General features: G+C 35.2%; 2 protein-coding genes across 3 annotated transcripts; both read left to right on the top strand.

Annotated features, from left to right (window-relative positions):
• The first annotated feature begins 992 nt into the window (after nucleotides 1–992).
• On the top strand, nucleotides 993–5,803 carry LOC108460767 (dynamin-related protein 5A-like). The gene is made up of 16 exons (XM_017760408.2): nucleotides 993–1,349; nucleotides 1,449–1,512; nucleotides 1,619–1,726; nucleotides 1,811–1,912; nucleotides 2,058–2,108; nucleotides 2,376–2,437; nucleotides 2,656–2,746; nucleotides 2,983–3,047; nucleotides 3,156–3,350; nucleotides 3,494–3,613; nucleotides 3,752–3,822; nucleotides 3,924–4,149; nucleotides 4,694–4,744; nucleotides 4,887–5,115; nucleotides 5,206–5,345; nucleotides 5,433–5,803. The coding sequence occupies exons 1-16, from the start codon at nucleotides 1,221–1,223 to the stop codon at nucleotides 5,559–5,561; spliced, it is 1,833 nt and encodes a 610-aa protein (XP_017615897.1). The 5' UTR covers nucleotides 993–1,220; the 3' UTR covers nucleotides 5,562–5,803.
• Nucleotides 5,804–5,957: 154 nt separating this feature from the next.
• Nucleotides 5,958–8,706, top strand: LOC108462864 (GDSL esterase/lipase At4g10955). Of its 2 annotated transcripts, none has more exons than XM_017762778.2 (3): nucleotides 5,958–6,291; nucleotides 7,327–7,436; nucleotides 7,554–8,706. In XM_017762778.2, the coding sequence occupies exons 2-3, from the start codon at nucleotides 7,375–7,377 to the stop codon at nucleotides 8,539–8,541; spliced, it is 1,050 nt and encodes a 349-aa protein (XP_017618267.1). In that variant the 5' UTR covers nucleotides 5,958–6,291; nucleotides 7,327–7,374; the 3' UTR covers nucleotides 8,542–8,706. The 2 variants fall into 2 exon arrangements, with proteins under 2 accessions (XP_017618267.1, XP_017618273.1); XM_017762784.2 differs by having other exon boundaries at nucleotides 6,291–6,392.
• The last annotated feature ends 3,072 nt before the right edge of the window (nucleotides 8,707–11,778 follow it).

Below are 11,778 nucleotides of genomic sequence, written 5' to 3'. Positions count from 1 at the left end.
TGGTGAACCTCCCTTCAATCAAAGGAAAAAAACACACAAAAGTTGTTTCTGTAAGGCTAATAAAAATAAAACCCCTTAAATTAAAGCGTCATTGAATAATTATAAAAGTATAAAGATACAGGCCCACTACAAACGGAATATTGGACTAGTCTCCAAGTCCAACGGCTTTATATCGCCAATTTAATTAAATCCAATAAAGAAAAGAAAAAGGTTGCCATGCCATGCCATCTGTTATTGTGTAGTCTTTTAAATTTAATTTTGAAATGCCTTCCACTCTACACATACAAACAAAAATGTGAACTATAAAACCCAAATCTTAGGATTTCAATTATTAGCTTTTGAAATTTAAATCTTTATGAGAAAATGTTAATTTAATCTACTTCCTTTTTTTAATTAATAAATTCATTTATGATATTTTACTTATGTATGGATTGAAGTTATAGGAAGAAAGAAAAAGAAATCTAAGAGTTTCCTTGTTTGATTAGCGGCTTTCTTTTATTTAGATAGGAAAAAGATAATGGAATTGAATATCTCAACAAAAATAAAATAAAACTTTAACATGCAGAAAATCTTTTTCCTTTTTTATATAATTATATTATAAAAGATTATGGTTTAAAAATTAAATATAGTGATTTTTTTTATTTGAAAATTACATTCTCTCGTTAATTTTAAGAATTCAAATAATTCATCTTCTTATTTTTCTTTAAAATTATTAATCCAAAATTCAACAATAAATCAATTTCAATTTATTTATCCCATTTCATAATTTTAATTAGAAAAATTGGAATTAATTTTACCAAGTAAGCTCTGTCGAGTCGAATATATTTTTACCTAAGCCAATGGCCTTATTTATCACTTTCCGGCCCGGAGTTTTTCCTGGCATTGTTTACTCCATTGTCGTAGCTAGACACGCCGTTTCACTTCAAAAATGCATACTAAATTCAAACACAAAATAAATCGGTGGTAAAAATAATATTTAAAATAAATAAATAAATAATAAATAAAACGCGCTTCACTTTTAAAGCCGAAGTCTTTTTATTCTTCCTCCATTTCAAAACTTCAAAAAACTCCTTTCTCCGGACGGAACTTCATTTGGTTCTCATTTCTCACTCAGATCTGACAGGTGCCGTTTCTTTACCTTTTCAGCTCAGATCTAGCTTATTTGAATCCGACGCTTGTTATCGTCGCCGGCACCCATCTTAAAAAAGAAAAAGAAAAAAATGGATAATTTGATTTCTCTGGTGAACAAGATTCAAAGAGCTTGCACTGCTCTTGGTGATCATGGAGAGGCAAGCGCCTTGCCTACTCTTTGGGATTCCTTACCGGCGATCGCCGTCGTTGGTGGTCAGGTCGACGCTCGATCTATCTTTTCCTTTTTCTATTTCTAGTCAACCTTTGTTTTCTTTTTTCTTTTATGATCTGCTGGTCTGAGATTTCAATATTAACAGAGTTCAGGGAAATCTTCGGTGTTGGAAAGCGTTGTCGGCAAGGATTTTTTACCTCGTGGATCCGGTAAAAACAATAAGTTATCGCTCTCAATCTATCCTTCATCGTTAAGCAACTCAAGAACTGATTCTTTTTTCTTTCATTCTGCTTTTTTGATTAAAAATTAATGCAGGTATTGTTACTCGTAGACCTCTGGTGTTACAGCTTCATAAGAGTGATGAAGGAACCAGAGAATATGCTGAGTTTCTTCACCTTCCTAGAAAAAGATTTACCGATTTTGGTAAATATCTTCTTATCGTTCTTTATTTAAGCAAAAGGAATTATATAAATCTTAGGGTTTAACTTTTTATTATCTACGTTATAGCTGCTGTTAGGAAGGAGATTCAAGATGAGACGGATAGAGAAACTGGGCGAACTAAACAAATATCTAGTGTTCCAATTCATCTTAGTATATTTTCTCCCAACGGTATGACCTGTTTGTAAAAATTATTTCTGTTTTCTTCCACTTTATTTAATTGTAAAAAGTCATCTTATTATATGTTATGGTTCTACCAAATCTCCAGTATATAAGATATTTTCTCTACTTATTTTTTTTATGTAATTTTATGCAGTTGTCAATTTGACTCTGGTTGACCTTCCTGGTCTGACGAAGGTAGCTGTTGGTAAGTTAACGGAAACGCCTAGTGAAAATTCAAAGAAAATTGCAATCCTTATAATGCTTTCTCTAATTTAGACTACCATATTTCCACGGGACCTAAAATAAGTATAATATTCAAATTTTAATTCTTTTTATTTCCCATGTAATAAAAAAAAAAAACCATAGCATTTTTGCACTTTATATACCCCAATTTCATTCTCTTCTGTTAATAAGATTTGCAAAAAGAATTATTAAATTATGGGATATTGATGGATTATCTTGCTAAATGCAGAGGGTCAACCTGAAAGCATTGTACAAGATATCGAGAATATGGTTCGCTCCTACATTGAGAAGGTAAAATGCGGCATGGCTGTTTCTTTTTTTTTTTTTTTTTTCAGTAAAATTCTCTAATGTGATGGCTATCAAGGTCTAGGAAAACTGTATTGTGGATAGTTTTTGTTGTAAATTATTGGTTCTTCTGTCCCTAATAACTTTGCAGTGTATATTCTTTTATCCAAGTATGAAAGCTGAATGGAATGTTCTTATCTTTGTTTGTTGAACTTCTTACGCAGCCCAACTGTATAATATTGGCAATTTCACCTGCTAATCAAGATCTGGCTACGTCAGATGCAATTAAAATTTCACGTGAGGTGGACCCTACAGGTAACCTTTTCCATGATCAATTTGTTCCATGTTCTTCTTCCTTGCAGTGCACCTCAAGATTATGGTATTTTCTACTTGTTCATTGGTAATATCATGTGAAACCATTGCTGGTTTTGAATTCATTCTCTGTAAAATTATTGCTGTGCTATGTAAGCTTTTGGACTTGTGGTTCTTTGAAGTATAGGGGTTGTACAAGTCTGATTTTCTAATACCTGGCATTGGTATTAACCTTTCAGGGGAGAGGACTTTGGGTGTCTTGACAAAGATTGATCTGATGGATAAGGGCACTAATGCAGTTGATGTAAGTTGATTTATGCTTGATTTAGACATGCTAAAACCTTTTAGAGTCTTGAGTATTAGATGCATTAGGCATTATTATGTTCTTTAAGTCATATTTTTGTGGATTCAGATACTGGAAGGAAAATCTTATCGGCTGAAATTTCCTTGGGTTGGTGTTGTGAATCGCTCACAAGCAGATATTAATAAGAACGTTGACATGATTGCTGCTCGGCGTAGAGAGCGCGAATATTTTGCTAGTACCCCTGAGTATAGGCACCTTGCTCACAGAATGGGATCTGAGCATCTCGCTAAGATGCTCTCAAAGGTATGCTAATGGGAAGTTTGTGTTTGTTTTGTTAAAACCTATTTAATCCTTAATTTTCCCTTGTAAAGGTAATGATGGTACTGGATTCAGTGCTACATTTTCTTCAGTTGGTATTAATGTTGTCATTCTGGTTAATGTTTCAGCATTTGGAAACTGTAATCAAGTCCAGAATTCCAGGCATTCAGTCCCTTATTAGTAAAACAATTGTTGAACTTGAAACTGAATTGAGTCGTCTCGGAAGGCCTATTGCTGCTGATGCAGGCGTAAGTGTTCTTTTCCTCTTATCTCTCTCTATCTTGTGTGTGTGGCTGAAGTTTGGATATGCTCAGCCATTTCTAATTGCAGATGATTCTCGGTTAAAAGTTCTTTGAGAATTGCTGATGGCTTAAATTTTTATACAGGGAAAGTTGTACTCAATCATGGAGATATGCCGTCTTTTTGACCAAAACTTCCGAGAACATCTGGATGGCGTGTATGTATCACATTTTGTTTTTTACTATAATCCTTAAGTTACCTGTCTCCAGGTTCACTTATTTTTTGCTATTTTTGATGACGTTGAATTTTTGTTCACAGGCGTTCTGGTGGTGATAAGGTTTACAATGTTTTTGACAACCAACTTCCTGCTGCTTTGAAAAGGTTGCAATTTGACAGGCAACTATCTATGGAGAATATTAAGAAGCTCATTACTGAAGCTGATGGTTATCAACCACATTTAATAGCTCCCGAACAAGGATATCGTCGTTTGATTGAATCTACTCTAGTTACTATCCGAGGTCCGGCGGAGGCTGCGGTTGATGCGGTATGAAAGAAATCTTGGGAAACGGAATATTATGTTCAATTTGACTTGTAAATATTATTCTGGTTTTCCTCTCTTTTCTCTTAGCATTATTTGTTTTGGCCAGATCCTTAGCATCATTGGTCTCTTCATGCAAAAATTTTCGAAGATTGATATTTTCTTCTATTTATTTCTTAATCTAAAAATTTCAATCAATGTTCGTAAGGTTGCTGTTGTGTATCCCTTTCTGATTAATCATGTTTACCATTCTTTCACACCATAGCCATTTTTTTCTTAGAAATCTTTAGACATTAGGAGGGATTACTTTTTCTTATCCTGGGTGAGAAGGATCATGACTGAACTTTTTTTTCCTCTTTTGGGGAAGGAAGTGTAGGGGGGACCTCTTCATTGAAATCCGCATAAATTGCTCCATAAGTCTACCTTATACATAAATCATATGGCGCATAACTGTTTTATAGAGAGAAACGGCATATTTTCGCATAAAACTTTTATTTATCCAGTGCATCATGCTTCAGATTGGGTTGATTTCCTTTATCACACTTTTCAGGTTCATTCCATTTTGAAGGATCTGGTTCACAAGGCTATCAGTGAGACTCCAGTATGTTCCCTTCTTTGCTTATCTTATTTATGTCTCAAGAGAAATCATGCCTATTGGATGATTATAAGTCATACCATTAACCTTACTTTTGTTTGTTATCTATTGCCCTTGAGTTTATATTTCAACTTGGTTTGGTTTTCAGGAATTAAAGCAGTACCCTGGTCTCCGAGTAGAGGTTGGAAATGCTGCAATCGAGTCTCTTGACAGAATGAGGGATCAGAGCAAGAAAGCAGCGCTTCAACTGGTTGATATGGAATGTTGTTACCTTACAGTTGAATTCTTCCGAAAGCTTCCTCAAGATGTCGAGAAAGGTGGCAACCCTACGCAATCAATATTTGACAGATATCATGAAACATACCTGAGGAGAATAGGTAGGTTCCTGAAAACAAGAAAAAGGTTTCTTGAATGATAGATCTTAATCATTTAACAGATAATGGGTTTGACCAATGATATATGGGCAGGAACAACTGTTTTGTCCTATGTTAACATGGTTTGCGCCACTTTGCGCCACTCGATTCCAAAGTCCATTGTTTACTGTCAAGTCCGTGAAGCTAAAAGAAGCCTGCTTGACTTCTTCTACACTGAGTTGGGTAAACTGGAGGTAAGAATTGTTGCCTCTTAGCATCTCCTTATGAACTCTGGGGACAATAGATGATTAGTGTGATTGACTTGGGAAAAATTCTTGTAGCAAAAACGATTGTCGGCATTGTTGAATGAGGATCCAGCAGTCATGGAGCGACGCAGTGCTCTCGCAAAGAGGCTGGAATTATACCGTAGTGCTCAAGCAGAAATTGATACAGTTGCTTGGTCCAAGTAGGGTGGCGAAATTGTTTTTGATTGGGCAGGCAAAACATAATTCATTCTTTCATTTATGATATGTATGAGCAGGGAGTCGTCACCTAGGGGAGGGTTGTTTTTTTTTCTTCTTTTTTAATGTATTTCATTTCTTAACGGCAGTTAAATGTAGTCATAGTTTTACCATCATCATTGTGAGAGCAATATCATTTGTTGCGTATGCTACATTTTTATGAAAATATATAATATAGAAATGTTTGCTAACATCTTGTCTTGCCACTATCTTAAATATATCATTTCGAAAGGTAATTTTGTTTTAATGAAAAATTATAACTCTGGTAGATTTTCTACAATTATAATTTTTTTTTAAAAGTTTGTTTTAGGTCATTCGGCTAATCAAACTATATATTACAATATAAGAGCCTAAATATCAATGCAGTCACATGAAATCGGGATATTATATTTTTTTTATTATTGTTATACACGATCCTTTCTCGACAAAAAAAAAACCTACAGTAGTTGTAGGTCCACATTCCCTGGGGCTTTTGTCCATGGGCCGGCGACGTTTTAATAAAATAGTGAATATGGTACGAGATCTATTTGCCATTGCTGGTGTTGGAAGAAAGAGATTTTAACGATGCTTAATGTCCTGTGTCGCCAACCAACTGCTTCAAAATATTAAAAGCTATCATCACAAATATCATACATACGGCTCCCAGATCTGCTCTTACCTCTCAATTCCAGTATAAAAGGTAACCGTCTTTCCTTCAATTTTTCCCCATTACTGCTATCTGATTTGTGAATCAGAATAGCATTTGGTTATTCTATTGTTTTAACCATTTTATCTCGATGGGTTCGTCTCGATCTACTTTATCTTTCTTTTACGCTGTTTGTTTTTGGGACTTAATGTAGTTGTTCAAGTAATGTAGATGGAAAACTTGAAAATAATAAAGTGCATTGATTGATGGTGTTTTTCAGCCATTTTCTGTTGTTGGTTTTGCTCTTCAATCAGTTCATTTCTTGATTCTGTTGAATTGCTGATGCATTTTTTTGGGGGGGTTTTATTGCTTGTCATTATGTCTCATAGGCTATAGAGATGTTGATGGATCTACACCAAATTTTTTTATGATGCGTAGAAATTAGATTAAAAATTTTGCATTAGGATTACCCGGGGGGGGGGGGGGTACTCCATATGAAGTCATTTAATGTATATAATAAGATTGATCCTTCTTTTCTTATATGGTTTTGAATCTTGGATCACTTTTTTTTCTGGGTTTGTTTTAATAATTTCTTATATTTGGCTGCAATCAGCGCCAGAAGGCTACAAACTGTAAAAGACAAAAGCGAAATCATACTTAAATATTCCAAAAAACTTGCAGTGAGAGTTAAAGCACGAGATTCTGTGGTATTTAATCTATATGATGGTCATCAGACCTTGGATTTTGCAGTTCTCTGAATGTTACTTAGTCACCACGGGCTGGCTTTGAGCAAATGTTTCAGTAAAAACTTAGTTCAGATACTGCTAGTTTTTGCTGCCAGACCGAATGTAGTAAATTGTTCTTGGAACTTATCTAGGTGCTCAAAAGATGGTTTGGTACCAACCTAGTTTAGATGATTCTAAATAGGCGTTTGAAAAATGTTGGAATCGGATAGTTTTTGAAGCTTAGGAACATTGCATGTACTTGTTGATGTTAGCTTTGCCCTGATAAATGTATCCTATTGAGCACATATTTAGATTATATCTTCTATTACGTAGGAAGTAATTTATGTTTCACTTGTGCATACAGGTAAGGGTTTCTAAAATATCAACGAGAAAAAAAACCGTGAATACTGTGATGGCCTCTGAGAGGGAAGTTTTTGGTCTTTCGGGTCCATTACACCTAACCAATATAGATTGGTAAGATCCATGTTGTCAATTTCCATATATGTATTGTTAGAAGTTGTGGATCTTTGAATCAGTTTTAATCTTAGAAGGTGAATAATGTGTAATATTCTGAAATGTTTTTTGGCACAGGAATAATGCACATCATCGAAGGTCAGTAGCAGCCAGTTTGGTTGAGGGTGTGTATATCTTGGAGCGAGACCGTCAGGAAAAACGTGAAGGTTCTCAAGCATTGGCTCCTCCCTGGTGGGAGTTCTTTCATTTTAAGTTGGTTCGTAAGCTGATTGATGATGTTGATTTTTGCATCTTTGGTGCTATTTACGAGTATAAACCTCCATCGTCTCATTGTAATGACTCAATAGTCTCAATTGATGGAAATCCCCGCTATGTGATTGCGTTCCGAGGTACCATAACTAAACCAGACTCCTTCACAAGAGACTTTGAGTTGGATATCCACATAATGCGAAATGGACTCCACCAGACATCCCGCTTTGAGATTGGCATGCAAGCTGTTCGAAACATGGTTGCTACTGTAGGTGCTTCGAATGTCTGGTTAGCTGGCCATTCCCTTGGGGCAGCTATGGCAATGCTGGCTGGAAAAACTATGGCTAAGATGGGAAACTTTTTGGAAGCTTTCCTCTTCAATCCCCCATACTTATCTGCCCCAATTGAGAGAATCAAAGATAAGAAAGTAAAACATGGAATTCGAATTGCAGGCAGTGTAATCACAGCAGGACTTGCTCTTGCTGCAAGGGGTAAGAATCCTAGGAGTCGATCTGAAGATCCATTCTCCGCTTTGTCTGCGTGGACACCATCTCTATGTGTAAATCCTGCAGACCACCTATGCTCCGAGTACATTGGTTATTTTGAGCACCGAAAAAAGATGGAAGAGATTGGAGCTGGGGCTATTGAGAGGTTAGCAACCCAGCATTCATTGGGAGGTCTATTTATGAGTGTCGTAGGAAAGGGTGTGGAAGCCGCGGAACCACTGCATCTGCTTCCTTCTGCAAATTTGACAGTGAATCTGAGTCCTTCCAATGATTTCAAGCAAGCCCACGGGATCCACCAATGGTGGAGACCTGACCAGAACTTGAAGTGCAGTCTTTACAAGTTCAAATAGTTTGCCATATTTATCCAGCTTTGTCTTTGTATATGTCCCATTGGTGGTTCCTATTTCTGTGGATTAAGGGGAGAAAAGAAAAACATGTATGCATTGTTTTCCATTGATTGATTCCAACCAAATTATGTTGTTAAATATACGGAGTTTGTTGCCCATTTTTTAACACCTCCCTTCTCATTCCAGTCATTATTTGACATGTTTCAACATTCAACGGTTCACGGCGCTGTCACCAAAATCCTGGGTAAAAAATGGATCTTTCCATTCCACCGGTAGAGAAAGGAAAATAAAACACAAGCTCCACTATTTTCATTAACATTTTCTCCATTGTTGGACCAAAGCTAAAGCCAATTCGACAAAAATGAAAGAATGATAAAAATAAGAAGCGTTTCAAACAAATGAAATGAAATATATTGGAAGATTGCAGAACAAAAGATTAGAATAAATCTTGTAATAAGAAGGGAAAATCTAAGACCCTTTGGATTCTCAACATAGTGCATTTAGCTTTCTTTTTTAAAATCATCTGCAGGAAAATTTGGTGTTTGGGTAAAATGAGTTTAGTGTGTTTTGGCAATTCACAATTACTTCCCAACTTCTTTTATACCATTCTCATATTCTTACATTAATTAATAACAAATTTATTAGAAATAATTCATTAACGTAAAATATTTATAAAATAAATATTTATATGTTACATACCATTAAAATAAACATTATGACACGCATTATTATATTATTAATAAAATTAAAATTTTACATATTTCTAATAAATTTTAAAACCAACATTTTATTATATATTTTAGCATAAATATCCATTTTCTATTTTAAATTTATTCCTATTATTGCATTTCATCATTAATATTTATCTCACCTCATTACTATTTCCAGTTTCACTGTCGAATCAAAGTGTAATTATGAATAAAATTGAATAAAGAAGTATCAAAGGCAATTACAAAGCTTGACACTAAATAGGAATAATGAGACCTACTATTTATCTAGATTTCAAGAATATGAGCAGGGATAATTAGAAGTACTTTTTAGTTACGAAAGGTAATTTATTTTAATTAATAATGGGTTCAAGTTATTGATAGTGGTGGGTAGTGAACTCTTATTCACTATATTTTTGACCGAAAAGAAATACTCAATATTCATATCAGATTTACTAAACAAAATTTTCTGGAATATGTCAAGAGAGAAAGTAATTTAAGAATTCTAGCATATCCAAGGTTATTTTTACTTTTAATCAGTGAACTATTACTGTTTGTGTTAGAATTAAGTGACCGAATCTTTATTTAAATAAAATATAGTAGTAAAATAAAATAAAAGAAGAATCCATATAGAAATACACTTCTTTTATTTTATTTTAGAATAAGGTTTTTAAACATTATTAAATTCCATATATTTGATATTTATTAGAATAAAGTGTTTCAGTCTTACTAGAATATGGCTTTATAAGCCTATAAATAGATATAGTCTATTTCTCTTATAATTAATTCGAATTCGACATAGTGAATTTTCTTCTCCTCTACCCGTGGTTTTTTCCCGAAAGGGTTTCCACGTAAAAATCTGTGTTCTTTATTTTATTTTTTTCACAAATTGGTATCTGAGCTTCTGAGTTATTCATCTTGATCACAGTAATGTTGTCTTTTATGTATGAAATTCCGCTGTTGGATCGCAACACCAGATTTGCGTTGCGGCAGATTAAGATGCAAGCAGTTCTTGTGCAGATGGATCTGGAGAATGCCCTGCTAGGGATAGATAAGATGCCTTCGACATTAATAGATGAAGAGAAGAAGCGTAAGGATCGAAAGGCGTTAACACAATTACATCTGCATTTGTCTAACGAAATTCTGCAGGATGTGATGAAAGAGAAAACTGCCGCTGCATTATGGAAGAGGCTAGAATAAATATGTATGTCAAAAACTTTAACAAGCAAGTTGCATATGAAGCAGCGTCTTTATGCTCATCGTTTGGAGGAAGGTGCATCTGTACACGAACACTTAACAGTGTTTAAAGAAATTCTCTCAAACTTGGAGGCCATGGAGGTTCAGTATGATAAGGAAGATCTAGGGTTGATTCTACTTTGTTCGTTGCCCCTGTCTTATTCAACCTTTAGAGACACAATTTTATATAGCCGCGAGTCTCTCACAGTTGATGAGGTTTATGATTCTTTAACCTCGTATGATAAGATGAAGCATCTTATAGTTAAACCCAACTCTCAGGGAGAGGACCTCATTGTTCGTGGGAGTCAAGATCGGAATGCTAATGATGATTGTGGTAGGACACAGGAACGGAATCCTCGTGGTAAATCTAAGGGCAGATCAAAGTCTTCAAACAGAGGTAAAACTTGTAACTTCTGCAAGAAGAAAGGGCACATTAAATCTGAGTGCTATAAGCTATAGAACAAGATTAAAAGGAAGGCTGCAAATCAAAAGGGAAAACAACCAGAAAATTCCGGTGAAGCTGATGTTGTAGAAGACTACAGCGATGGTGAACTTCTAGTCGCTTCTATCAATGATTCTAAAGTAAGCGAGGAGTGGATACTTGATTCAGGTTGCACCTTCCACATGAGTCCTTATCGGGATTGGTTTAGAACTTACGAAACAGTGTCTGAAGGTGTTGTTTTGATGGGAAATAATGCTTCATGTAAAATCGCAGGTGTTGGAACAATTAAAGTTAAGATGTTTGATGGAGTTGTCAGAACACTTAGTGATGCACGACATGTTCTAGAATTGAAAAGAAATTTAATTTTGTTAAGTACTCTTGATTCAAAAGGGTACAGATACACAGCAGAAAGTGGGGTTTTAAAGATTTCCAAAGGTTCCCTTGTTGTGATGAAAGGGCAGAGAAAAACTGCCAAGCTATGTGTTTTGCAGGGTTTTACTGTTACTGGTGATGCAGCTATCACTTCTTCTTCCTTGTCAGATGATGATATTTCTACATTTTGGCATATGCGCCTAGGGCATATGAGTGAGAATGGCATGGCAGAATTGAGCAAAAGAGGACTTCTTGATGGGCAAGGAATTTGCAAACTGAATATCTGTGAGCATTGTGTTTTTGGAAAGTAAAAAAGAGTTCGATTCACCAGAAGAATCCATAACACGAAGGGACCGTTGGAGTATATTCATTCTAATCTGTGGGGGCCATCCAGAGTGCCTTCGAGAGGTGGAGCTAATTATATGCCAACCTTTATTGATGATTTTCCAGAAAAGTTTGGGCGTTCTTCTTAAAGCAGAAAAG

This window comes from Gossypium arboreum, chromosome 8 (assembly GCF_025698485.1).
Source record: "Gossypium arboreum isolate Shixiya-1 chromosome 8, ASM2569848v2, whole genome shotgun sequence".
Lineage (NCBI taxonomy): Eukaryota > Viridiplantae > Streptophyta > Magnoliopsida > Malvales > Malvaceae > Gossypium > Gossypium arboreum.
Note: the sequence above shows the minus strand (reverse complement) of the source record. Positions and strands in the feature narration are given on the sequence as shown.

What these genes read in the sequence shown, in the direction of transcription:
- LOC108462864 (XM_017762778.2), top strand. Translation starts at nt 7,375, where the DNA reads ATGGCCTCTGAGAGGGAAGTTTTTGGTCTTTCGGGTCCATTACACCTA. An exon ending in CACCTAACCAATATAGATTG is followed by an intron (nt 7,437 to 7,553) that starts GTAAGATCCATG and finishes TTTTTGGCACAG; the next exon opens with GAATAATGCACATCATCGAA.
- LOC108460767 (XM_017760408.2), top strand. Translation starts at nt 1,221, where the DNA reads ATGGATAATTTGATTTCTCTGGTGAACAAGATTCAAAGAGCTTGCACT. An exon ending in TAGTATATTTTCTCCCAACG is followed by an intron (nt 1,913 to 2,057) that starts GTATGACCTGTT and finishes AATTTTATGCAG; the next exon opens with TTGTCAATTTGACTCTGGTT. An exon ending in CTATTGCTGCTGATGCAGGC is followed by an intron (nt 3,614 to 3,751) that starts GTAAGTGTTCTT and finishes ATTTTTATACAG; the next exon opens with GGAAAGTTGTACTCAATCAT.